At 39.9% G+C, this 27391-nt stretch overlaps 1 protein-coding gene across 9 annotated transcripts in view; it reads right to left on the bottom strand.

Annotated features, from left to right (window-relative positions):
- The window catches only part of RPRD1A (regulation of nuclear pre-mRNA domain containing 1A), a 48257-nt gene extending 24076 nt beyond the window's left edge, over positions 1 to 24181 (bottom strand). Inside the window, exons 1-8 of one of the 9 annotated variants that reach the window (XR_012830817.1) lie at positions 24020 to 24181; positions 11135 to 11264; positions 10332 to 10438; positions 10155 to 10249; positions 9049 to 9175; positions 8775 to 8950; positions 7521 to 8611; positions 5595 to 5694 (exon numbers count right to left, since the gene is read on the bottom strand). Coding sequence is in view for 7 of the 9 variants with exons in the window: in XM_075704585.1 (XP_075560700.1) it covers positions 5638 to 5694; positions 8775 to 8950; positions 9049 to 9175; positions 10155 to 10249; positions 10332 to 10438; positions 11135 to 11264; positions 24020 to 24170 (843 nt within the window). In the remaining 2 variants the exon portion in view is untranslated. Of the gene's footprint in view, positions 1 to 5594; positions 5695 to 7396; positions 8612 to 8774; positions 8951 to 9048; positions 9176 to 10154; positions 10250 to 10331; positions 10439 to 11134; positions 11265 to 11427; positions 11555 to 24019 lie in introns of those variants that run through there. The other 8 variants (XR_012830818.1, XM_075704587.1, XM_075704585.1 and 5 more) reach the window with 8 other exon arrangements.
- Positions 24182 to 27391: the final 3210 nt, after the last annotated feature.

Raw genomic sequence — 27391 nt, 5'->3', positions numbered from 1 at the left:
ATGTGCCACCTCAGACTGTTACAGGAGCTGATTATTTTCCTATGTATATGTGAGGAGACAGATAAATATCAACGCTCTGCCCAAGATCTACAGGAACTACACTAGATGCAAATTTTCTTTAAAAGCTGTCTCACAAACAGCTAGTTGTCATCCACTTGTAGACTGTTTCCTTGCTGTGCACATTCAAATTCTTCAAAAAGGTATCAGCCCTGTCCACAAATGCACGAGTGCTACTGCGTTCTGCATCAGATTTTATGCAAATAATTTTTTGTCTAACACTATGCTGGTTTTAAGTGGAAACATCAAAAGTTTGTAACTGAGATAGAATGAAATCTGCTTTGTGTTGTTTCAGCAAGGCTGAGAGAAAAAGCAAACTGACGTTCTAGCCATTTCTCCTTCTGTCAGAGATTCCTAGAAGCACTTTTTGTCAGCCCTTCCAACCAACCAGCCAAATCATTATCAGAAATGCAGAAAAAAAAAATGTACTACTAGTAAAGAGTAACTTGAGTGTGGTGCTTCAACTTCATATAGAAGCTTGTTAGACCAAAAAATTTATAATAAAAAGCTTCTAGATCTTACTGATGGCAGAAAAGTTTTCCAAGTGTAACTTTTGAGTATCAGCCTAACGACACAGGCTTTAATTAGGACACAGTAAGGAGCACAGCGTTTGAGTCAAACACAATTATCTTCAAATACACATGGGCTTATTTTCCTGTTAAATGAAACTAACATAAGACATTAGCTAAAGCAACAGATTTCTATTCAGTTCGTTTATACAAGTAATCTCAAATTGTGGAGCAGAGCTTTCTGATAACTTCCCTTCCCCTTTCCATCCACAACGTTCAGTTTCTTTTTTGAAACTGGATCACAAATGTTTCCTTTGTAACTCTCAAACTGAGTGACAAAGCCCAATCTTTAGTCTGTGTAGTTACTACCTGTCATTCCAATATAGTCTTATGGTTCTATTTAGAGTTTACACTTTCTTTAACAAATAACAATTCCCAAAAGCAAGTTTCTAGTTGTGGGATGGATACAAGCAGGGTTTACACTCCTGCTGACATTGTATTCACAACACAGATTAAAAAATAAGTTATTGAAATTTAATATGTCTAGTGACACAAACATCAGAATTTTTAAAAGTCTAAACAGCAACAATATTACTGCAGGAAATTAAGGCTTGTAGAAAAAGTGTAGTCAACTTGAAAAACTACACTGCTACTACTGACATAAATAGGTGCTACAGTTTCAATATTTTACATCCAGTTCTTACATCCATTTCTTACATCCAGTTGTGTTTTTTTTTCTTCCAGCAAACATCTGATCAAATCAAAGGGAGTATCTGCTGCAGAAAGCACCAAAGTCACTTGCCAATCTACAGCTGTCCTTCAAAAACTTAAGAAGTTCTAGATAGAGCACTGATTATTCCATTTTCAATTTCCTGTCATCTCAGATGTTTGTTTGCACAAAAACTGAATCCATTACATACCTGCAAAACTTGTTCTTCAGAGGATGACACAAATAGATCCATTCATTTTGGTTAACAGTATCAAGTTTTTGGCTTGCAACAGCCAGGAACATTCTGTCTAAAATTCTCATGAACAACAGCAAGTCCTAGCTAGATAAGACAGTATCTTCTCTCGGCATTTTTATACCAAGGAATTCAAAAGGTACCTCAAGGGTATAAGATTAAAGTACCCAGTATCTTGTAATTTCTTTCGCTTTTTTTTTTCCCTTTCAAATAAAAAGTAATGGGTAAGATGCAGAGTGAAGGTTAAAAAAAACCCACCCTTCACAAATAGTAAGGGTGAAATTGGTAAAAACTTTTATAAATACAGAAGTTGTAACATTTTTATTACCCTGTTTCAAAAACAGAGCATCTTCAATGTGACAAGCAATGCTTTAAAACATGATGAACTGAAGCAAAAGGTTATCCTTATTTTACAAGGATGAGCTAAGTACAACCTACAACTTGCCCAATCTGTCAGAGAAGCCAGGATTTATACTCAAATATCTGGTAATTCAATTTAGAAAGTGGAAGTCTTCAAGTGTTTCTGTTGCCGTGAATGACAACATAGAGCTCTGAAGTCTAATACTCTTCCAGGTACAAACTGAGAAACTATGTACCATGGTACCTGAGGCTCCAGTCATTAAGTCACAATATAAAAAAGGGGATATTTATTGCTTAAGTACAGAGAAGTTATAAGCTTGTTGTAAGAAATGGGGCAAATAAGCACTATTCTCATAAAATGGGTACAGCATAGAGGAACAAAATGCACTGACCACTGCACTTTGCTTTGCTGTTTGACATAAGGGCTGCTGTTCTCCACTCTAGCCCAGCAAATTACTTCTACAAAACTTAGCCTTTACAACTGTATCCCCTGCCACTGAAAAAAATGCTCACGGAAAGAAAAGAACAACCACATCTAAAAGACAGGTTAGCAACCTGTAAGCATGCTTAGCTATTGCAGATAAGAGATGCAACCTATGTCTCATTTTAAATGTCCCCTCACATTCTTTAGCTTCTAACCTAATAAACCTTAAGGAGAGACAAGTATTGCAGTGATTGCTTAATTCTCCCCAGTCATCTTCAGGTAGATAATCCAAACTACTGAGCTTACAGAAGTTTGGTTGGAGGTTTTTTTGGGGGGCAGGTGGTTTTGGTTTTTTGTTGGGTTTTTTTTTTTTTTTTAAAAAAAAAAACAACCCACACCCAAAACCCCCATTGACTATATTCACTAAAGGACTTGCACTGTGCAACTTGCCTTTAAGATTAATAGACCATTTACACTACACAAAGCATCTCAAATGGTCATTCAAAGCCAACCTATGAGCAAGGGCTTTGAACCGATCTACACAAATCTCTAAGCATAGGGGCCTGTTTCTGAATCATACTCCATTTTGAACAGGGTAGAATGGGGAGAACTAGAATGAAGAGAATCTGTCCATTAGAGATCCTTAGCCTACATTTCCCTCCTGATGTTTAAGAGCCACATACATTTCTCTGAACCACAGTGAAAGTTACTTGAAATTGGCCCACAAAAGAAAGAAAATAATTCTGGCAAAGGCTCTCCTTCCTTTTTTATTATAAAGAGATTCATAGTCAAGCTCCCCTCAGCCCAAGAATATCTGGATCAATTAAAACACCTCTTTCAGTAGAAGTCATATACTCCCTGAACTGGAAGCACTGTCAACCCAGCTTCAATTTCTGAAGCTGTAATCCTGAATGCGATGGTTCATAATGTCAAGAGACCACACAACATGGCCTGTTTGGTATCACTACTTATGCTGCCAAGCATGTATCAGAAGACCTTAAATACTCAAACAGTCCTGATGAGTATGGATGAACCTTATTGCCCACTTACTGATCAGCTACCAGTTCTGTAATCATTGCATTGTTAGCAGCAAGTACAGCACAGCTCAGTTTAACTCGAGATTAACTTGAGTAACTCTGATGCTGACACATTTAGGGAGCTGCAGATCACCTACAAAGCTGCAAACTCTACCCCATAACAAAAAGCAGTGTAGGATTCATGCTACAAATCAATCTTCCTCAACTTCAACCAAAGCTCAGCAAAGTATTTTAGCTGCTCAGCTGCAAGGTTATGAAGAAATGAATCCCAATTATTTTAAATGGACTTGAAAAGTATGACGCATGACTGAATGCATTACCCTAAGTTCATGTGGCTCTGGAAGAAAGAAGCTGGCATACAAAGGTACTATGTAAGTATAAGGGGTCTGAAGGGGGGGCAAGAAAAGCACTACACCCTGTGACAACACAAAGGCCATGGTGGAGGGAAACAGCAGACAATAGTATCAATCCAGTCTTGCACTGAGAAACAAAACCTAAAGACAAGAGGCCTACTCACCACTGCCATCCCTAAATTCTTTGCTTAACATTTTTGTCTGCATTTGAAACCATTAAGCTGGAACTGAACAGGAGGAAAAAAAAAAGCTTTTGACTCCAGAGCTAGACTAGGATGACTAACTGCTTGCTCTTCACTCATATAACCCCATGACAAAATTAAACCCTTAGGAAGACAAGTCAAACTATATTGAGCTATAAAGCCCAATCATGAATGAAAGTGCATTGAACATATAATATTTTCTCAACATGCTAAGAAACCGCAATTATAACCACATGTGTGAGTGTAAGGATATGAATATTGTTTATACAGCTGTAGACAATAAGGAATGCAAGACAGCAACACCATCAATAAAAGTGTCTTAATTAAATGCAAGCTGCTAAAACATAGCAGGCCTCCCAGAGTAGCATTTCCTTCATAAAAATTTGGATTTAGTGACAAGATGTTCCCCAATTTGAAGTGGTAAGTTGATAGAAACACTATGTAAGAAACCGTGTCATCGAGTATACGCTGTAGTGATGCTACATTTTTCCATAACATCAAAATGAAGGTGAGAGGAGGCTGTCTTGTTTTTCTAGAAAAAGGTCATATGATCCCCTGCCCACACTCATTAGTAAGTTGTGTAAGATTTTGAACTATCAAAGTCTTTATTTGAAATTTAGTAAGAGTCTATTTACTCAGTAATCAATGAGACTGTGGAAAAGGCAAATGCAAAGCAATATGGCAAAACAGTAAATCAAGTACTTCTCTTGTTCGTATCATCCCTGTATTTAAGGCCGTGTTAATTCTAGAATGTCTACAGGACAGTCTTTATCACGAGGAGATAAGCGCACCTGGATATTAATTTATGTATACCTAATTTTCTGCTCCTGCATAACATAAAAAGCTCTTTTTATCAGCCTTCAGTGAGATCAACAGATCAACCAACATTTCTGTTCAAAAATTAAGGAACAGGCAGGGAGGTAGGAGAGAGGTACAATGAGGAAGCAGAGAGGGAAGAGTCAGCCAAAGCAGTAGAAAACAGGAAGTGATATTAGTCCTCAAAGTTCTGAGGGGAAAAAAAAAAACCACACCTTTCTGCAAAAAGTTCCATTTTCTCTAACAGATAGAATCACATCTACCTATAAATCCTATACAAGCTTCTATATACAACTACAGTACGCTGAACCTTAAATATTTATACTACTTTAACACTTACAAAAGTGAAGGGAAAATGCTCTTTAAGACAATCCTAAATTTGAGGGGGGGGCTCTAAAGGGGCATAAGAACAATTATAAATACATCTCTGTTACCTACATAAAATGTTAAGATGTATATTAATAAAGTGAAAGTTCTTTATTGTGCTTGTGAAGGACAAGTTCCACATCCATCACTTCTCATTTCTGATGTTCATGTAAACCCAAGAACTAGAGTGTAAGCTAAAAAGTGAAAGTGTGAAAAAGTCTTGTTTTCACAGCTCTTTCCTTTTGGTAATGGCAGCTTCAATGCAATTCACACCCAAACTTTTGCATTTGGAATTTCGAACGATTTAACTGAAAGGACTTGTGAGTTTTAGGAACAACCACATGAAAGTTTTAATCTTCAAGAAAAAGGAATGACACTGGATAAATACTTATCCACCTCAGGCATAAACTCGGCCACATTTGTGAGAATATAGATGAAAATAGCAGAGGTTTGGTATGAGTAGTTACAGAATTCCTCCTCTTCAGTTTTCAAAAACAACAGACAATACAAGATTTTGATTCTTAAATTTATTTTTAGCAGGATGTGTGTACTAATGGATGGTGACATCATTAGAAGATAGGTCCATGTCCACCACCTGCAACAGAAGCTAGACAGATGTTAAAGAAAACAATTTAAGAGTTAAAGATGACACTACTTACCCAGAGCAGACTTATGAAAGCCACTACTAAGCAGTTAGCTTTTGATGCAGTCATGATAGCTCGTATTATTTATCTGTTGTCAAAATTTCCTGTCAAGATTTAATGCATACATAACCTTGATTTTGATGCGAATCATGCACTTCTATTTAGAAATAACTATTAGAGAAACTCTCATTTTTAAAAAAGTACTCATGGACAGACTGGTTATTCAAAGTTACTCACCTGTAGATTTTCTTCAAAAGATAGAAGATCTGAAAATTTAGGTCTAAAGCTCCCATCTAAATTTTAAAGTTAGCAAGAATTCGCTGGGAATTCAAATTCTAATACCGTTAAACCAGGTCAACAGCAGGTAATATTTCTAGATTCCACTAAGAATACAACCACTTGTTTCTTACCATACCTGGGCATTCGACAAAGTAATAAGGTAAGATCTCAGCAATATACACACAGATGGGTTATACTAATTCAGAAAGAAATGAAGACTTGATATGATACAACCCAGAGACCATATTATACTCAAAAAAGAGTCAATAGCCAGAAGTCTAACAAAGGAAACAAGCTTGTCTAAAACAAATTAATTTCACCAGAAATTAAACTTGAGCAGCAAAACCTAGGGAGAGACAGTTCAGGAAATACATTCTCAAAGAATTAGGTGACAGGCCCTTTTCCAGTGCTATTTCAAATGAGAAGCCAAGGAGGCTCAATGTGAGGTATGGTATTTCCCAAGACTGTAAAAACAGAGTCCTTGCTTCAGAAAACAAATGCATCTGGCTACAGGTATTTGGTATTTACACCAGAAGATAGCCATCTCTTTAAAATAATTAAAAAAAACCCAGAGAAACTAAGTCAGCTGGCCATATAGACAGTATCCTGAAGACATCCTGACCTTGCATTTCAAAACTTCAGAATGTTTATCAGCCTGCAATTCCCACACCAAAAGGCACTACTGGTAGCGAGCATGGTAGTGAGCATAAAGTCATTTCACTCATCTTAACACAAGTTTAGAAGCTTATTTTAAGGTTCTTGTTCTTTACAATCTCTTGGCTCACAACTCTTTATTAGTACCTTGGGTTGACATCATCTTGGCTCACAGTTCTTTATTAGTAACCTGCACTTACACCACACTGACACTCTTACAGTATACCTCAACATCCTAGGACTTCATCTGTTTAAAACAGACTGATACAGATACAAAGACTGGCTCCTGCTTTCTGAAGAAAGACCTCTGAAACGAGTCTGAAACTGGAAGCTGTATTAGAATGAGATTCTTTAGCAGTTTAAATAATTCAGCCAAAAAACCCAGTTTTAAGGACCATGACAGCCTGGGAATAAGCGATTGCTTTTTCTACATGTTTTCTACAAACTCTTTGATCTAGTAATATTGGGAAATTAAACTGTTTTGTATTTGTTGAAAACCAACAAGAGTGGAATCTGTTCACAGCTGCACTCTGTTTGTAATTTCTGATTAATTGGGCTCTTTTGTTTTTACAGAAGTATAAATCTGTCTGAAGGACTAAGTCACTGCCTTTTGAGCAACTCACTATCCCAGTGGTCTACTATACCTAATTGCTGGTAATGATACACAAAAAGAAGTGAGTGTCTCAAGACAATCAGTCCTACACTGGTACTGTGGGAACTTGTCCTTCAAACGCATCACACACACAGCAAAGGTAGGGCAGGTGATTAAAAGCTTAATGCTTCCTGGTTTTTAATCTTCCAGGTTCCACTGTGCAGTTGGATCAATTGCTACTGCAATCAGCACTACTGTGCATACCATCTATCTTACGTGAAGTTGGTTGATATTCTTCCCACAGGATAAACACAGTGAAGTTGATAGGAAGAACCTTCATCAATTGCTTTTCTGTGAGGCATAGAGCAAAGTAAGGAAGTCAGGAAGTAAGAGTAGTCTATGAATGACACAACTGATCTGAATGATCACTTCAGATACATTGTGAACAGCATTCTCCCCAAACAAAGACACCACAAAACCTCAACTCAAGTTATGAAGTTATAAAACAGTAAAGAAACCAGAGTGAAGACGACGTTCTTGACAGGCCTGTATAATCTGAAACCTGAAGAGCAATTAGTTTGTGCACCATGCAAGGACTACATGCATATGTTGCAGTTACGAAGCAATGCAACTGTTCAGCTATCTCCCCTTGCAAAAGGATGCAGCTTCAGTTCTATTACTGTAACACCCAAGTTAGTGCTGGAACCTATGTGTCAAAGCTGAGACAAGAGATTTGGGAAGCAATGGACATGAAATTACTGACCTATTTAGGATACGTGGGATGGCTTGACAGCATTATGTGGTAGGAAAGGAAAACAGATGACATGTAATAGTGAAGAACGGAATAACTTAGGAGATCATTTGCTCATAATGAGCTGCTCACTCTGCATCCTTCTTTTATTAATGGTTTGTCCTGTCCTAATGGTGCTGGCGCTACAAATGCTGCCAACCAGCTGTGTTAGAGGCTGTAGAACCTAAAACTACATTTTACTGGGTTTAATGGATGCTTGAGTCAGGTTAAAAAGTTGTGCTGAAATCAGTAATTAAATTCTTATCCTTTAAGTGGCTTCACAAACCTACAACTACCACAAAGATCATTCTATTCACAAAAAGGATATTATTAAACAACGTAATACATAAGACTTACAACACTGAATTAAAGGAACAAGAAAAAATTTTCTCTGCGAAGAACTAAGTTTGTACCATTCAGGATAAGACTTTCTATCTGCACTACTAAAACTAAGTCTGTACATATAATGAAGACTGAATAGGCTAAAAAACCAGAACAACAAACACTGAAGTGATTACAGTTTTAACATTACCTAACGTTGAGCTGGTTTAATAGCTTTAGAACACTAGAACAAAAAAAAAAAATCTTGTTAAAAATGTGCTGGAAGCAAAGACCTAACAGTGGCGATTAAATATTTACCTTTGGAGAGAAAATTTGTTTAGGCAAACTAAAAACATTTGCAAGAACAAACTTTAGTGAAGAATGGACTAAAACAAAACATTACGCACTTCCAGCTTATGTTCTTTCTCTGCAAGGAATTCTTTTTGACATCGGAGAAAGTCCGACAACATTCGAGTTAGCTGTTTTCTATCATCTATTTCAGCTGCCAACCTGCCATTGTAATCCGCCAGCAACATACATGCATCATCTACCATTTTGGAAAGTTGCTCTCCAGATTCCTTATCTAAAAAGCAAGCAGAGAAAAACAAGCAAAGCATGATTTCATTATATACTGTTAAGTTCTCAGAACAGCATTTCAGTTACTGGATCCCCAACCCTCACCTGTTATTCTGTCTAACAGGGACACATCTTGGACCTCTATAGGCAAAGAAGCTATTCTCTGATGAACTGCTGCATCCCCAGAGGCAGCGTTTTCTAGTTCTTGTAATGCTCTAATGAGATCTGTGGTCTGAAAAAAGCATGCAAGATTGAGAACTAGTTTAAATAAACAGATCCTAGCACTAAACATTATTTCACAATAAGCTTATGGAATCAATTTGATGGTAATTTTAAAACCTTTTATTGTATCAGCATTATAGCAACATTCTATCCCCTCTCAGACTGAAAACAAAACAAAATTAAGCCATTAATTCTCATAAATACATTGCAGTGTTCCTAGTTTTAAAGGTCACCTTCCTAAAACAGATTTGTCATTTAAATTCTTGGTATAGGACTACTTATAAACCTTTTATTTTTGACAGTAGTGATCATTTTACAGTACCTTTCATTTTACTATACATTTTTGAAATTATTTTTCTTGTAGTTTTGCTTCACTATCACATCAAACTAGATCAGTGCACTTCTTTTGGAAGTAGGGCTGATGTTCATAGAAGCCTAGATGTCTGTTACAGAGAAACATACTAAATTGTCATTATTTGAGGACAGTCATTCCTTACCATAACAAAAAGCCTTCTGAGATGGGGCACTGCGATTAACAAAAAATCCGCAAGAATTATAAAAGCCATAACAATGCAAGGTAGACAAGAACTTTTCCCAACCATCATGACTGCAACATTGAGAAAGACTTTATTGAGAAACCAGTAACAATCTTATTCTAATACATGTGTTACTAGTTACCACCCTTGAAACCAAAGGAGAACCAAAAACATTGTAGAGACTAATGCTGAAATCCCAATTTGGACAAAGCTGGATATATAGTTCGTACATTCTGGTTTAGTGCTAAACTGACTAAAAGTTACAGCATGCTCAACTTCTTAGCTCCACTTGTAATCTAAAGTACTGTGAAGAAAAGTTTCAGATGTAGTCACCTTTGCTCAGAAACAGTACCTCATTAAAAAGAAAAACAGAGACCATTCAAAACCGAGAGTAACTGAAAAATTCTGTATCAAACCATATACGAATACAGAATTTTATAAACATGCTTTTACCTGTGGAGGGTCAGTGGGAGAACTTCGAGGTGAACAGTTATTTTCATCCACTTTTATCTGTTCATATGTGCGCTTCCTCACCTTTCTGTCTCCATCTAAGTGAAAACAAACAGAGGAGTCAGAGAAATAATATTTCAAACAAGAGACTGAATCTTCATATACACACAGAATACTTACACAAAGCTTGCCTAAGTTGTTCTAATACATCATTTTCATAAACAGACCTTTCTTCCCAGATAGAGAGCACTCGGCCAAGGTGTTTCTTACAACTCTCATCAGACTCACTGTTACAAGAAAAAAAGCAAAAATCAGCACTAGGTAAAAGTACAGCACTACTTTCACAGAAGGACCTTGGCATACTTTATCAATATCAAAGTATCAAAAGTCCAATAATCTCAGAAAAAAAACCCAAAATCACATTTTAAAGAAAGCAAAGACCAGTTCAAGATGTCTTAGCAAGCACATAAAAAACCCAACGCCCAATTCTCTCTTTCTGTTTGCTTGCTCAATCCATAAATCTGTAGGTTTGTAGCCCTATTATGCAAACACTGCAAACAGGTTTGTGTTCCTTCAACAGCTGTGTACCATGTGAAAATAATTCTGTATCAAGACTAGCATCCTCATGCAACAAGATGAATGGCTGCTGGGAAAAAACAAATCATGCAACACTAGCTATGAAACATATCAAACTGTTGTAGCATATAAACACAGACTGAAAGCAAGTCTTAATTTAAGGTATAGCTAACAGCTTTCCAAGGCAAAAGCGACTGAATGCAGATGAATTTACTATGTAACTTCATCCAACAGCATTAAGACTACCCAAGACCAAAAGAACACTGAATCAATTGAATTAACAAGACTTCAAGTACACAAATAGCACAGAAAGACTAGCTGGGTCAGAAGAGATAATCTGAAGACTTCTCTAAATCCCCCTCAAATACAGTATGATGAAGGACACTGCACGTAACAGTTTACTGTACCTTGAAACATGTTTAAAAGCCTCCACTATTACTGGAGCAAAGTCTTTCGTAAATTCTGGTCCTTTCCTTTTGCTGTTCTGTATGACATCATTGGCCAAGTACAGGAATGTCAGCTTCCTATTTGGTTTTGCTAATAAAAAGTGTGATAAACAAGAATAATTAGAAATTTTAGTTCTTCCAACTAATACCTATTTATCCACATTTATACTAAACACACAAAAAAATGTCCTTCCTATTCTCATTACTGCTTACAACATTTCACTCTAATCTTGTATTTTAAAATGTGAAAATACTTTGGTCACCCATTGGTTTTTCTCTCTCTTCTGCCGTCACTCTTTGCTCAGATTCTTCCTCCTTCATAATATGACACTCCAGCCCCATCTCAAAAAATAAACAGAAAAACCCATGATATTCCAAAGTGTTCTTCACACCCCAACTATTTTCAGGTGTTTTCCTGAGCCCGATGTGATTTGTCTGTTTGGCAGTCTTCACGGATTTCTTCCATGTACTTCAGTTTCCCTTTGAGCCTGCATAAATTTCTTACACCAATGAAGTCCTCTGACAAGGAGCTTCACAGATCCATAATCATTCACATGAAGAACCTCCTCCTTTTGGTTTGAATTTCAGTCTTACATAACCACCCCTCATCTTGTATTTCAGCAAACTGAACAGTCAATCCCTAGTCAATCTCCGTATCACTGTGATACTCCCCTCCCTCATCTCCTCATCGTTAGAACACCTATGTGCTTGCAGCTCTCATATCAAGAAAACATTTTCAAAAATTTCAGGCTGCTGTGGCGTATCTCTTCTCCAAGCGTCTTAAGCATTTTTCCCCATTCCCATTAATATGCAATAGATTACAAGCTTCCAATTTACAAATTACTTTTGAAAACCTATTCCATGTTTTCTGAGTGTTCCTACTCAGGTATTTGCATTTACCATCACACTTCATCTAATCTTCACCTCCTACAAGTTTCTCAGAGCTGCAACTCTTATTGTAACACTTCTAACCTTGTGTTAACACCAGAAAAACTTTCAATATCCATTACCACCACACAGTCTGACTTTAGAAAGAGGCTTCTCTTGAAAGACAAGACTTAAGTTTTTTCTGCCCTCTCAAGGAAAGCAGCACTGTGTTAAAGCCAAGCTAGGATTTCCTGAAACTCGTGCTTAGTTCCCAAAATGATTTGATTTTGCTAATTTCCATTCCAACATCTCAAACATGCAAAACCACCATCCTCACATACAAACAGGTAATTCAACGTTGATATGCTTCCATTCTAAGGAAATGTTTTTGAGAATAAATTTTGCACTATAGAAAGACTCCTCTGAAGGATTTCTCCTTGGAGTATTGAATTTTTCCCATCCTCTTGGACAGACATATTCAACAAGTTAAGAGAGTTCTGGATTAAGTCCGGGGAAAAAAACCTGCATTAAAAGTAAAAATGCATCTTCTCTTAGAATCAAGGCAAACTAAAAAGCAGCAAAAAAGAATTAGTTTGGAAGTGCTGGACACAAGGTGGATCTATTAAAAGTCTGCTCCAAACAGTGAAGTCACTATATGCAAACCACTCAGGAAATTCATCTATTTGGGTCAAAATCTGGCTAAACTAAAATGAAGATCTTATAAACTTATGCTACTTAATTTCTTTATTAAAAACTGACTGACAATATAGCAACACATCTCCTACCTATGCTTCAGGTAAATCATAGTTCTGATACATATAAAGCTTTGAATTATTCAGAGAGAAAATCTTAAGAAAAACATCTTGTCTCATGGGTGCACCAAAATTAACTAGCATTTAGCAAAGCTGACCCTGCCCCCCCACCCCATTTCTTAAATGAGCCCAGAAATAGGACTCAAAATCTAATGAAGCAGACTGTTCCCCATACTGCATCCTCTGAACTGCATGCAGGATAGGTCCTCATCCATCCATTTCATGGAAAAAAAGTCATGTTTTAATCCTCAGTGATGTAACTCATTTTTGACAGACCTCAACTTCCTTGTTTCCAACAAGTAACCAAATCAACTGAGCTGGTAAAGACAGGAGATGTTATGCTGTGCCATGAAGCCAGGTACCTAGACTATCTATTCACTAGAGTAAACAGATCAATATACTGCATTGAGAAAAAGCACGCTAAACCCCAGAAAAAGTCACTTTCAAGCTTATTTCCTCTAGTATTACCTTTTCAGCTTCCTACAGAAACAAAGCTGCATTTAATAAACAAAAATCTTCAAAACATTATTATACTCTCTGTGGCTTTAGTTAGAAATTCAACTAATATTCTACCCTTATGTTCACAAAAAATATTGTTAAGTAAAATTTAATTCCTCTTGCTGTGAGAATACTCTGCACAAAATTCCAAAGCTAAAAATTACACCTACTCTCAAGAAGTGTCCCTTTCACTTCACAAATCTTCATGAGTTACATACTGGCCTACTACTGCTCTGCCTTACACATGAGACTGAAGTGCAATGTAATCTTTAGCCACTGAGGCTGACAACCCTGAGCTGAAAAAACCCAAAGTGTTCTATTGCTACTATGACTGTAAATTAACTATTGAAGTCTGAAATACAAAATTAAATTCCAGACTAGATAGATCTGTTCTGAAAAAAAATTATCTGTTTAAAGCATCTCTCTTCAGTAGCAGTGACACTAACTTTTCAGCTCTGGGCTTTGATATACCTCAGAACACCAAAATGGATCAAAGAACAGTTAGACCATTTTAAAAAAGGGCCCTCAATGTGTGGCAAGACTATTAGCAAAAGCACTCTTACTGTCAGAAGAAAACAAAAGAAAACAGTATGATCTTAGGTTAAAGAAGGATCTGAAAGGCACATACTGCCAGAGTGTATAGTGCTAGAAGTTGCTAGCCCACAGTATCTCTGGTACGCTAACAGTACAGTCTGCAAACAGAAAACTGCTAAGAAAGCATCCACATTGGACTGAGTCATTTTTTCAGAAGCTCTGTGCAGTGCTCACGTAACTCTTCTGCTTGTTTCAGTTAGATTTACCATTTACTCACCAAAGCAGTCAAAGCAGCTCTCTGAAGTGCTGAATTCTGAAATATTTTAACAGGTCAACAGTGCTGAGTGGTATAAGAGCCACATTAACCAGATTACTCTTCAGGCATCCACAATGAGACTAACTGGGATTGGCACCTCACAACTGAAACTAAGCCTGTCCCAAAAATGTATCTGACCTGTTTAAATGCCAATGAATACTCTGCAGGTATTCATGGTATTTCACCTGCAACTAGCGTAATCAGGCATCTACGGTGGAAAGACTTAGCATCCTCATTATCAAGTCTTAGTTTTTGGCAATCTATACTTCTTATGAACACACACTTGTTAGCCTGGTCTGGGTATTCCTGGTTCTCTACCAGTCCAATATAGATGCCCTGACATTGTACACTTGAGTCCATAACACTTAGAGAACTCTAACACTGAAGAGCCACCACTTTAGTGCAAAAAACTCTAGTACTTTACCTTGGAAGGCAGTCAGCATGTTATTTTCACTGAGGTTAACTCTGGCAAACAAAGCCAGCATAATCACCCATATTTGCCTTCTCCAGGTTTACCTCCTGGCATTGGAAACTGAGCTCCCATGAAGATTGCTAGAAACATGCCCATTACTTTCATGCTGTTCTACACCTCTTCCCTAGAGCCGAGAAAGATTTGCTTACACATACAGGAGGAAACTACAGAGAAACACACAGGCATAATGGATTTCACTCACATCCCGCTACAAGTGTATAGATTATTGACCCCTCTGAAAATGTTACATCAGGCTTTAACCTTCCACAGGCCAGCTCTGCTATGCCAACTGACCCTGAATGAAAGTATCATTTAAGAAGAGGTTTTGAGAAAATGAGCATCAATAGGTTAAAATCCCACAACAGTTATCAGCACTGAAGTTTCTTTTTTTACTAAAGTTTTCCAACATGGATTCAAATAAAGATTTGGCTCAATTGCTTTTGAAATACATTAGTCTACATACATGCAGCAGAGTATATGAGTGTCAGCGCTTCTCCCAAAATCCCTGGCACACTTCCTGTGTCATAGAATGCTTCATACCTTTGTGTGAGAAGTTACATGACATCTTTGTAAATATCTGACAAGCTTTCAAGCTTTTATTACAAGACCCAACTCAAGTCAAGCAGCACTGAAACTTGAGAGCAAGATCACTAACCCTTCACAGAGAGCTAACCTGAGTTTTTATGCAAGCCGATTAAGTGCAGCATCTTTACTAACATGACTGAAAGTATATCTGTAAAAAGTCACTTGAGAGGCTATCATCAGAAAGGACAATTCAAAGATAACATAATCTACAGAAGGCATGTTGTACAACAAGCACTTAAAATTCATTAACCTTCTGTTATGAAAACATTAAACTAAATGTTCAACATTGCACAGTCACGTGATTCTCCTGGTGAATTTTACCAAGGTTTGAGAACTGCTGTGTTTCCTTTTCAAAGAGGGGAATGAGATTGCCCACAGAATGTGTGTTCAAGGTTTGAGGGTCTGAGTGTCTTGACTTTGAGTTTGGAGGCTAGTAGACAAACAGTCTATCCCAGCATACAGCCACTGCTGGGAAAGAGGCCATCAGCATCAAATTACCATGGGGATGTGAGAAAGTTGGTCACAAACCAAGGAATCCATTCCAACATAATTACTCTGCAGAAGCTTCCCGCTGCACTTAGTCTATCTTGAATTACCTGAACACATGAAACAAACCAATTTCTTTCATTGCCTGGCCTGGCTGGTACAATGCCAAGATGGATATGAATAGACAGCAACAACAACAGTTTTAGGATAGGAAACAGACACTGAACTTAAGTATTCAGAACCAGAATGATGAAAGATGGGCAGGTACAGGTAAGATACCAGGACACGAGTGGTACAGCAATAAATAAATATAGATTTGTACACACTGCATTCTTTCAAGACTAATATTAGAGAGTCAGCTAGTCAGGCTGGATTACACAACCCAAATGTGACTATTTTAAGTGAAAGATTGTTGTATTGCTAATCTGTTGCTCCTGTCTATAGGTCATTTTGTACATCGTGTATGTAGCAAATACGCTTTTCTAACTTGACTCACAACTCGCGTCCACCTGAAGTTTTGTCTACTGTTGGTTGATCTCCAACCCTTTTTGCACAGATAAGAAGATTCATGTGGATAAGCAGGAAGGTACCCACAAGCACCTCCATCTTAAGTGTCTTACTGGCCTCCTCAAGAACACCTACTAACCAGTGAAATAGGTAAGCCAGAGTTTTCTGTCTTTTAAATACAAGAAAACAAAATGTATTTATTCTCTCAAGTGTATCACATTGGCCAATGACACTGTACCACCATTAAGTAAAATAATCTTATAACCACCAGTAGAGAAAGATTCTGTCTCTTACCAGAAAAACTACACTACATAGTACAGAAAACAATTGCTTTAAATCAGGAACTTGTTTCCTGAAATCCACTTCCCATCTGCAGGACAATATACTTTCACCACTTTTGGCTGTGGTTCTGCTCCAGGGCAGCTGACTGAGTATTGAAGTCATTCAGATGTAATACAACTTTCAAATCTGGTTTCAATGCTGCTAGGCCTTCTCAATTTGCCTACTAAGATCCTCCATCTTCCAATTTTCAGCAGCATTGAGCAACTGCCACAACAGCCACTGGCTTAAGAAAAATGTATTGCATCAATGCTAACAGCTATAATGAGTGAGGACCCAAACACTAGCATATGTCCCAGCAGCAGAAGTTGCAGACGAACAGCCATAAACAAGCAAAAATAGTTGCTTCTTATACCACTGAATGACTTCTACACCCCAAAACAAAACAAAAGTTCAAGCATAATAAACTGGAACAGCAGGTAAACTGGCAGAGTTGAGTGCTAAAAATATGTCCCTCTGTAGCAGCCCAGATGTACTTACACAATTGTAGCTGTCTTAAAGATGATATACAATGGCTCTGCTAACCTGCATAAGCTTTTCAGTGAAGACAATGATCAGTGACATGGATGGGGTGACAGATGACAGCCAAAAGAAGCAGTCAAGTGATTAAGGGGGGGAGGGGAGCTCAGCATCAGTTTCTGAGACTGATTAATCTATGAGATGCCATGTCAGGCTCAGATACCTGAATCTGAAATTAAGTTTAAAGATAGGCCACAACAACTATCAAAATATCACCAGGATGTAAATAGTTAACAAGTGACAGAGCTGGACCTGGAAAAGCTAACAGAAAAACAGTTGGGCAGGGGGAAGATATTACACACAACTGGAGCTTGAAATAAAAAGTCCCATATTACCAAACTCAAACATTTAGCAACTTTTTTTTTTCCTTTTTAAACAGAACACATTTTAACCTAGTACAGCAAATATCACATGAAGCCTACTGAATAAGCATTTACTATTCACCTTTGAAGGCTGATGCTTTGAATTATGGAATTGAATTTTTTCATTTCAAAACAAAACACACAAACAAACAGCAAACCCCTACAGTTGCAGACAGACCTGAAACCAGGGAGCAAGACATGTATGCAAAAGAACATACCTGATTTGCAAATAACAAATAATAAATCTCAACAGCCTCCACCTCAAAAGAGCCCCTTTAAGGGGGTTCTTAAGGGTTTTCTCAGGCTTACACAACAAAACTGTATGTGTAATGCCACTAATTAGTTAAAAAAAAAAACCCTCTAAGTCAATCCCTTCATGTATACACAAAATTAAATAGTTTTAACGGGCCCACCAGTTGCATTTAGGGAATGACTGATGTACTCACATTACAATTAATTAATTAGTACTACTTAACAAGCTTATGACTACTAAGTAATTAAATAGTTTGAGTGTTACATTTCATACATCTGAAGTCTAGCTGAAGTGGGATCGTTTTCCTCAGTGCACTTTTTAAGCCTTTACAAAATTCTACCTAACCCCCACTCAAAAAGTCTCTGTAAAATAATTAGGTTGTGTGGCAACATTATCACAAAAGTTAATCCACATAAGTTACTTTGAAGCAATCGTGAAGCTGCCATATCACAAGTACCAAGGAAAAAAATCCACATTTTCCTAGAATAAAAACCTAAACTGCACGAGATACTCATGTTAGTAAGACATTTACTACAAATGAAAGTACTGAGAGTAGTCTCCCCACCAAATTATTTATTCCATAAGTCAACTATGAAATTCAAAAGAATGCAGACTCATGATTAGCACAAGCTAACACAGGCTGCAGCCTGAAACTATCCTCACAGTCTCCTTTACACCAGCACCAGCTTTCCATCGGGGAACTCATCTATTTCAGAACTAATTATTGGTTTTGCTGGATTTTCAGCAGCAGCACAGCACAAGATACTGTCAGCAAAAAAAGCATCAGAAATATTTGAAGACATATTTAACCAACAGCAGAGTGGAAAAGAAGCTGTTCTGTTGTCATTGTAGACTGCTTATCTGTCAAAACAGGAGAAGTCTTTGTTATTTCATTACAGTTGTCATTTAAGTTAAAGGCATTCTATTAATCTTTTCTCATCATTTTACCCATCAATGAAAAGATCAATGAACTGCAGAATCTATTCTCCACTAATCATAGTAATTTAGTGAAAAAAAACTCCACTACATACACTAAAATGTGGAGTACCTGGAGTGACTGACCAGATGCAGAATCAGGAATACTTAATACCCCAGGCAGAGCACCAGCCCCACCCTAGTGGCACATATTCATACGTTTTCATTAGTACATAGAATCATAGAATCATAGAATCATCTAGGTTGGAAAAGACCTTTAAGATCATCCAGTCCAACCATTAACCTACACTACCAAGCCCACTCAAGACTAATCAAGGGTAGACCAGACTAAACCATATCCCAAAGTGCCACATCTACCCGTTTTTTAAACGCCTCCAGGGATGGTGACTCCACCACCTCTCTGGGCAGCCTGTTCCAATGCCTGACCACCCTTTCCGTAAAGAAATTTTTCCTAATTTCCAGTCTAAACCTCCCCTGGCGCAGCTTAAGCCCATTTCCTCTTGTCCTATCGCTAGCTACTTGGGAGAAGAGACCAACACCCACCTCACTACAACCTCCTTTCAGGTAGTTGTAGAGAGCGATAAGGTCTCCCCTCAGCCTCCTCTTTTCCAGGCTAAACAACCCCAGTTCCCTCAGCCGCTCCTCATAAGACTTGTTCTCCAGACCCTTCACCAGCTTCGTTGCCCGCCTCTGAACACGCTCCAGCACCTCAATATCTTTCTTGTATTGAGGGGCCCAAAACTGGACACAGTATTCCAGGTGCGGCCTCACCAGCGCCGAGTACAGGGGGACAATCACCTCCCTGCTCCTGCTGGCCACAGCATTCCTGATACAAGCCAGGATGCTGTTGGCCTTCTTGGCCACCTGGGCACACTGCTGGCTCATGTTCAGCCGGCTATCTACTAACACCCCCAGGTCCTTTTCGGCCAGGCAGCTTTCCAGCCACTCCTCCCCAAGCCTGTAGTGTTGCATGGGGTTGTTGTGACCGAAGTGCAGGACCTGGCACTTGGCCTTGTTGAACCTCATACAGTTGGCCACAGCCCATCGATCCAGTCTGTCCAGGTCCCTCTGCAGGGCCATCCTACCCTCGAGCAGATCGACACTCCCACCCAATTTGGTGTCATCTGCAAACTTACTGAGGGTGCACTCGATCCCCTCATCCAGATCATTGATAAAGATATTGAACAAGACTGGCCCTAAAACAGAGCCCTGGGGAACACCGCTCGTGACCGGCCGCCAACTGGACTTAACACCATTTATCACTACTCTCTGGGCTCGGCCACCCAACCAGTTCTTTACCCAGCGAAGAGTATGCGTGTCTAAGCCGTGAGCTGCCAGCTTCCCGAGGAGGATATTATGCGAGACGGTGTCAAAAGCTTTGCTAAAGTCGAGGTAGATGACATCCACAGCCTTTCCATCATCTACCAGGCGGGTCACCAGGTCATAGAAGGAGATCAGGTTGGTCAAGCAGGACCTGCCTTTTGTGAACCCATGCTGGCTGGGCCTGATCCCCTGGTTGACCTGTACTTGCCTGTGGAGTTCGCTCAAGATGAACCTCTCCATAATCTTCCCCGGCACCGAGGTCAGGCTGACAGGCCTGTAGTTCCCCGGGTCCTCCTTCCGGCCCTTCCTGTAGATGGGCGTCACATTGGCAAGCCTCCAGTCATCAGGGACCTCCCCTGTTAACCAGGACTGTTGATAGATGATGGAAAGTGGCTTGGCAAGCTCCTCTGCCAGCTCCCTCAGTACTCTTGGGTGGAACATATTTGAGGTACATATTTGAGGTCAGTCATTAAACAGCATGTCTTTACACTCAGTCTTTTGAAGCATATAATAGGCAACTTCTTATCATAATCTACTGGTTGTATAAGATGACATCCTTTCCTTAAATATTTGTGACAGTTACTAGGAGTGTCTGGACAATTTAGAGTTATCAGTACTTTCACAATATAGTCAATTCTAGAATATATTATACTAGCTTTCTTCCAATTTTTGGTTATTTCTAAGAATGACCCTATAAATTCTACATGCTAGTATGTTAAGAACCACATATAAAAGTTATGATAGTATTAGGGAAAAAGCATATATGCATACTCTTTCAGTAATCAGAGTTACACCAACTGTCTTGATACAACTTCAGCAACACTGGAATTCAACAAGACAAATCCCATGTTACATAACTGCTCCAAGTTATGACAAAGATATGCAAGTTCTGCCCATTCTCCAAGTTTACACCTAAGTGCAAGAATTCACTAAGAGAATCAATGAAAGTTCAGCTGTAGCAAACCTGTGTATGGAAGGTGTATGGAACTGATGACCTGCAGAGATGCCATAATATGGGACCTGAACACTACCAATTAGTCCAAGTAAACAGAAAGAGACTAAGATGTTATGTTGCCTAAACTATATGCACATTTGAAAGGGTGCCTCTTCACCGCTACTCCAACATGATATAAAGACAATGACTATTTTAAAAATAAAAGAAATGGAACCAAACATTAACGAACAAAAGAGCTGTGACCCTAGCACTTGCTTTCATTAATAACTAAAGACATCTTGAGAAAGGTTCATGCAAACTGATCTGATGCAAGGGATCTTTTACCAAAAACCAAAAGCATCCAGAAAAAACGTAGTATCACACTGCATTGTGTTCAAGTCAGTTGTTATATGATGTTCTACAAGCCTGAAAGGGAGTAGACTGGAAGGAAGGTCTGGAGACAGGCGTGACAATAAAAAAAGGGATACAATAAAAGGAAATGAAATTTAGAAAGGCAAGGTTCAACTTTCAGTTCCAGGACACTACTGGCTAGCAATAGCAGCAGACAATGCCAGAAATTTTTGTGTCCATATTTCCCAAATAGAGAACATTTTCCTCTCAGGTAGGAGGGAAATCATGTTTCTATGGCTTGGATGGTGGGCAAGTCAGGAGCCTTAAACTTACGCTATTTATGGTCTCATTGCCAGTGTTCTGCTTTGTGATGTTTTACGCAAGTCACTTCACCACAGCATACTGGTTTTCTTTCTCATCTTCAACATGCTGTCTGCTTAGACCACAAAATCCACCCTTTGGGGATTAGGGACAGTCTTACAATTCTGTGCTGCAATCAGCAAAAAGTTAGCACCAGGCAAATGTAAGCTAACATTTATGAAGCTCAGGTGCTATTATCAGAGATGGAAAACTAAAATACATCCCATCTATCTTAACTATGCCAGCTTTAGATGAAGTGGTAGTGGAACATACAAAAGAAGAAACACTTCACATAAGGCCTAAAAGCCTGGAAGAAAAGGTGCAGGACCTTGAAAGCAGCCTACCTCCGGTACGAGTAGGTTAGTTATCACATGCTTTCTGCAGACCCTTGAAGGCTGGCTTCCAAAAAGAGGTCACCAGAAAAACTTTTCTTAGAAGCAGTACAAGCTGGACGACAACTTCAACAAACTGAAGATAAAACCAATTATAGCAGCTATGCTCATCCAAAGCTCCTGAGCTACATACTCCAAAGAGGCTTAAAAGTGGAAGCCAGACATTGAAAGCTGAGAAAAAGCAAAGCATTCCCATGAGTTCTTACGAAGCTCATTTTCCTTGTCTCACAATGCCACCTTCAAACATGTAGCCCATGTTTCAAACATTTCATTTCTCCAATTAGTCAAACAGCATAACAGGAAGTTTATGTTAATACTGAAGTTAAGGACTGAGCATTAATATTCTAGATTATTATGAACGGGTATTGTGCATGTTAAGACAAGCAACCAAAACTCTGGCTGTGTACCAATTAGTTTAAGACACCTTGCTGATACCATTCAGAACACCAAACATTCACACTGTTTGTATAGAAGGCCCAGAAATGTGAAACATTTCAGATGCAGATGGAAGATCCATTCATTTGTTCTGGGAACAAGAAAGAAAACTTGCAACAAACATACAGTGAAAACATGTTTATTTCATAAGATGAATTATGCCACTAAATACATCTGTCTTTAGGCAACAGGAAAAAAAGAGTTTAACTCATGCTTGAAAGTTCAAAAGATAACATTTCACACAAAAAGCATATTTTAAACATCACAGTAGCCACGTGAAAACCTACAGAGTTTATGGGAACGTATTTCCATACTAGACTGTGAAGTTTAGTACTATTTCATACTCAAGATTTTTATTTTAAGGGTGGTTCAACCCATTTGCTAAGAAGTTATGCCCCCTAACCAAGAGGTAGCTGTGATCCAGCCATGCACTCTTTGTATTCCATCACACACCATTTCTAAGAGTCGACTATTCCTCTTAGTTGCGCAAAACTAAAGGAGTGGTTTCTCTTTCATAAGTCCTGTAATGGCTTAGTGCTATTTTTCCTCTCCACTTGAAAATCTAGCCTTCTACTTTTCCCATTCAAGATCCACATATTAATGAGGCTCCAAAGGAAGCTATTGGAAGACATTAAGATTTCCTAGAGCAAGGCAGAGTTCTAGCAAATTATTTTTCTTTTTCTTAAATGAGTCAGCTTAAGATCAGAGTTATTTTCCAGTCAGGTCAAATAAACCTTCACATGCCATTTCTGCCTTTCAGTCCCTGAACCACTGACTATAGCTGCAAGTTCTTTCCTGTTAAAAGGAAAGCCACATAAGAATCTATGTCTGCACACTCAACATCAAATACTCAATACAGCTAAAGACAGACACATCTTTATTATGCTAACACCGGTATTAGCTATCTAGCAAAAACAGGAAGTAAAAACCACTTTGGACACATTAAATTGCTCTTCCCATCCTCAACTGCCCTACAAGAATAGTTGCTGGCGTAGGTGTACGGAGCCACCGTGTCAGGAAATTCAAATAGCATTACAGCATTAGAGCCGTAACTATCAGTATTAAAACAAAAAGCCCTAAACCCCGTGCTTGCCGCCTTCCTTTCCTTTGGGGAAAGTCCCCACCTCCCTCTCTCTTTCCACAAAGGGGAGTAAAACATGAAAAGCAGCCTCCCCAGAGGCTTCACACTGAGGGAGTAAGGGGCAATGGGGGAGGAAGGAGAAAAGAGGAGCCAGGGAGTGGGGGGGGGGAAGTGTGAAGAGAAGCACCTCCCAGCCCAATCATCAAGAAATCGAGATCCAGGGTTTAACACTTGCCCCAGTAGCCCCGCTCTCCCCAGACGTCGGGCCGGGCCGGGCCGACCCGCCCTCTCCCCTGCCTGCCTGCCTCCCTCCTTTCCGGGCCCGAAGAGCCAAGGAGCCCTTCCCTCAGCAGCCGCACACCCGAGGGCGGCCTCCTCCTACCGCGGCCGCACCGGCCACCGCCCCCCCAAGCCCGCCGCCCCCGAGGAAGGCCCCACCCGGCACCCGAGGGCGGGAAAAGGCCTAGCGGCGGCGGCGCCTCACCTTTTCGCAGCTCCCGCTCCCACACGCTGACGATGAGCGCCGAGTGCTTGCGGTGATGGATGAGCCACAGGCTCAGGGTCTGCACGCTCTGCTGCGAGTTGCTCAGCTCCGACAGTTTCCGCTCCAGCGCCGCCTCCGAGAACGCCGACATAGCCGGGCCGCGCTTCGCTTGGCTTGGCTTGGCTTGGCTCGGCCCCGCCGCCCGGCCCGGCCTGGCCCGGCCCGGCTCGCCCGCGCTCAGTCCCCGCCTCTCCGCCCCAGGGGGGGAGGAGCCGGGCGAGCCCCGTCCCTTCCCGCTTCGCCGGCCGCCACTTCCGCGCGCCCCGGCAGCCCGGCGCTAACAAAATGGCGGCGGCCGAGCCTCCCGGAGAGCCGCCCGGCCCCGCCCCCCTTCTCCTCCCGTCCTCACTTCCGGCAGAGGCCCAAAACGAGGCGGGGCGGGGCGGGGCGGTCCTGGAGCTGCTGCCTGCCCTTCCAGCGCGCGCGCGCCGGCCCCGCCCCCGCCCTCGCACCTCCCCCAGCAGCCCTGGCGCGGCCCGCGGGACGCGGGCGTTAGGGGCGGGGCTCGCTGCAGGTGGCCGCGCTCCCAGCGGCCCTTGCGTGGCCAGCGGGCCTCGCCGGGCGGGTCGGCCTCGGCGACATTGCCTGAGGGGGCCTGGGAGGCTGTGGGGTGTGGCGAGCACAAACGGGAGTTACGGGGCCGTTACGGCAAAAGAACTGATGCATCGGCATTTTGCCCTGGGAAATAAGATTAAAAAAACCAGGCGCAAATAAGGCAGCCCAGGCCTACCAGTTTCTTTCACCTGGCAGGTTAACGAACTTAGTGTGATACGGGGTGCATCCTATTTCATATTTGCAGATGGACACATGCTCCACAACTGTGGCCTCATTTTTAAAAGCTGTCTCCTTTTTTTTTAAATTTCTGACATTGACAGTATTGTGTCAGAATTCCCCTGTTCAATGACAAGATGATGTGCGAAGGTGTTCCCTCTTAGTTGTTTCAAACATGAAAGCTTTATTGCATGCTTGCTACTTGTTGTGGAAATAGTGAATAAAAATGCTGCTCTGCTCACCTTCTTTGCATTTTTTCGTAGAATTTGTATTGTCGTCAGTGATTTTTCAAGCTGAAGGATCCAAGTCAGTTTTCCTTGACGGAAAGTTGTAGTTTAGCCCCAGCCAGCAACTCAGCACCACGCAGCCGCTCACTCACTCCCCCTACCCCGATGGGATGTGGGAGAGAATCGGAGGAGTAAGAGTGAGAAACACTCCTGGGTTGAGATAAGAACAGTTTAATAATTGAAATAAAGTAAAATAGTAATGATAATAATGTAATAATAATAATATACAAAGCAAGTGATGCACAATGCAATTGCTCACCACCCGCCGACCGATACCCAGACAGTTCCCGAGCAGCGATCGCTGCTCCCCGGCCAACCCCCCCCCAGTTTCTATACTGAGCATGATGTCATATGGTATGGAATAGCCCTTGGGTCAGTTTGGGTCAACTCTTCTGGCTGTGCCCCCTCCCAGCTTCTTGTGCACCTGGCAGAGCATGGGAAGCTGCAAAGTCCTTGACTAGCATAAGCAGTACTCAGCAACAACTAAAACATCAGCGTGTTATCAACATTCTTCTCCTACTAAATCCAAACCACAGCACTATGCCTGCTACTAGGAAGAAAATTAACTCTATCCCAGCTGAAACCAGGACAAAGGTGCTCTATGCTGCTGAATACGAGTAGCACTTCTAGTCTTACTGTGAGCATTTCTAGCCTTCTTGCTGCTCTTCTAAAAAACACCTGACATCACTTCTTATTTTAAATATTACCAGCTGACATTTTCAGAGAGCTATCCACCTTAACTCCTACAGGTCTATCCTGAATCCTATTTCTCTAGCTAATAATTATGACTGCAGATGATGTTTTTCTCAGATAGCGTTTTTAATATTTCTATAAAATTATGTGTGTATTAGAAAAATATGCATATACCTTACTCTTGGGACATCCTGTCAATGAGTAAGTATCCACCCTTAAAAGTATTCCCATAGCCTTTCACACATATAGTTTGTTCTCACCAAACAGCAGAAAGCTAGTTATGGAAAACAATCTGTAGAAGATTTTTTAAAACTTTATAAATTTTTCTCCCCATTTCATGTCTTGCATTCAGAGAAGATGTCCCAGAGGATTGTTTTCAGGCAATTTGCCTAATACCGGTTCTTAGTGATATATTCCCTTTAAACATAAAACATTGTTGAGGGCGAGGTGGCAGTATTAGGAGGTTTTAATGTGAATTATATTTACAAAATAATCTGTAGCATGGATGATTATTGCGGAACTAGAAAGGATTTTGCAAAAATGCTTTGACAGAGAAATTTAAGTGAGAAGCTGCACAGGTCCCTACAGAGTTTCATTTTCTATCAATTCACTGCATTTTGATCATCATGAATGGAAGAACCTGTAATATATTGCTATTTTTGCTATGTACAGCAGAGGACACTGGCATTAAGTAGAACTGGCCAGTGAAGTAAGATGAAGGCAGAGCCAACATGGATGCAAGCATCAGAAAAATGAAATATGAATGGTAATCTAGTAATTTACATTCAAATTACTATTTTCTGGAGGCATGTATTCTGACGTTAGCAGGAGAAACTTGTGGGCAACTATGGAAAAAGAAACATTTCTCTCACAAGACTAGATTAAAAAGTATCTAGTGACAAACAGTGAAATTTATTTGCTAAAGCAAAAAAGATAAGGAAAAAGAGGAGGAAATTGGTAGAGAATTTTAGTAATGGTTGTAGAAATGTTTATTACTGCTTCCTCTGCATCTTTCATCCCAGATTACCAGAACATTTTACAAACAAGAATAAATCCTGAGATACGTATTTGTTTTGTAAATAAATATATTTAAATAACGAGTGATTTATCATCTGTGTATAATACGGTGTGTAATATAATATACAGCAAAACTGAGATTTTACTTTCCCCATAAATCCTTATAGCACATTTTAAATTTGTAATCATAAATGTTTACACCAGTAATGTAATTTTAGAAGCTATGCTTATCCGGAGAGTGAATGGAAATTTACCATGAGACTTACTCAAAGTGAAGCAAGTCTAGGACAGGAAGTATTCACAATGGAGGATTCCTTTGCTGCGGAGCTTTGAAAACCTCCGCTTTCGTTCAGAAACAATTCATACATTATTCACCTGCCTTTAAATTTTTAAAAATTTAAAATTCACCCACGTCCACAGGGGCAGAGTTGCCCACAGATGGCAAGTTTTCTTCCACCCATTCCTGTGTGCAAACCGTAATAACTTCTTTCCTCTGCTTTCTGAAGGACAAAATTCTGCGCTGCTTCCCTTCTGTCTGACCACC

This window comes from Pelecanus crispus, chromosome 2 (genome assembly GCF_030463565.1).
Source record: "Pelecanus crispus isolate bPelCri1 chromosome 2, bPelCri1.pri, whole genome shotgun sequence".
Lineage (NCBI taxonomy): Eukaryota > Metazoa > Chordata > Aves > Pelecaniformes > Pelecanidae > Pelecanus > Pelecanus crispus.
Note: the sequence above shows the minus strand (reverse complement) of the source record. Positions and strands in the feature narration are given on the sequence as shown.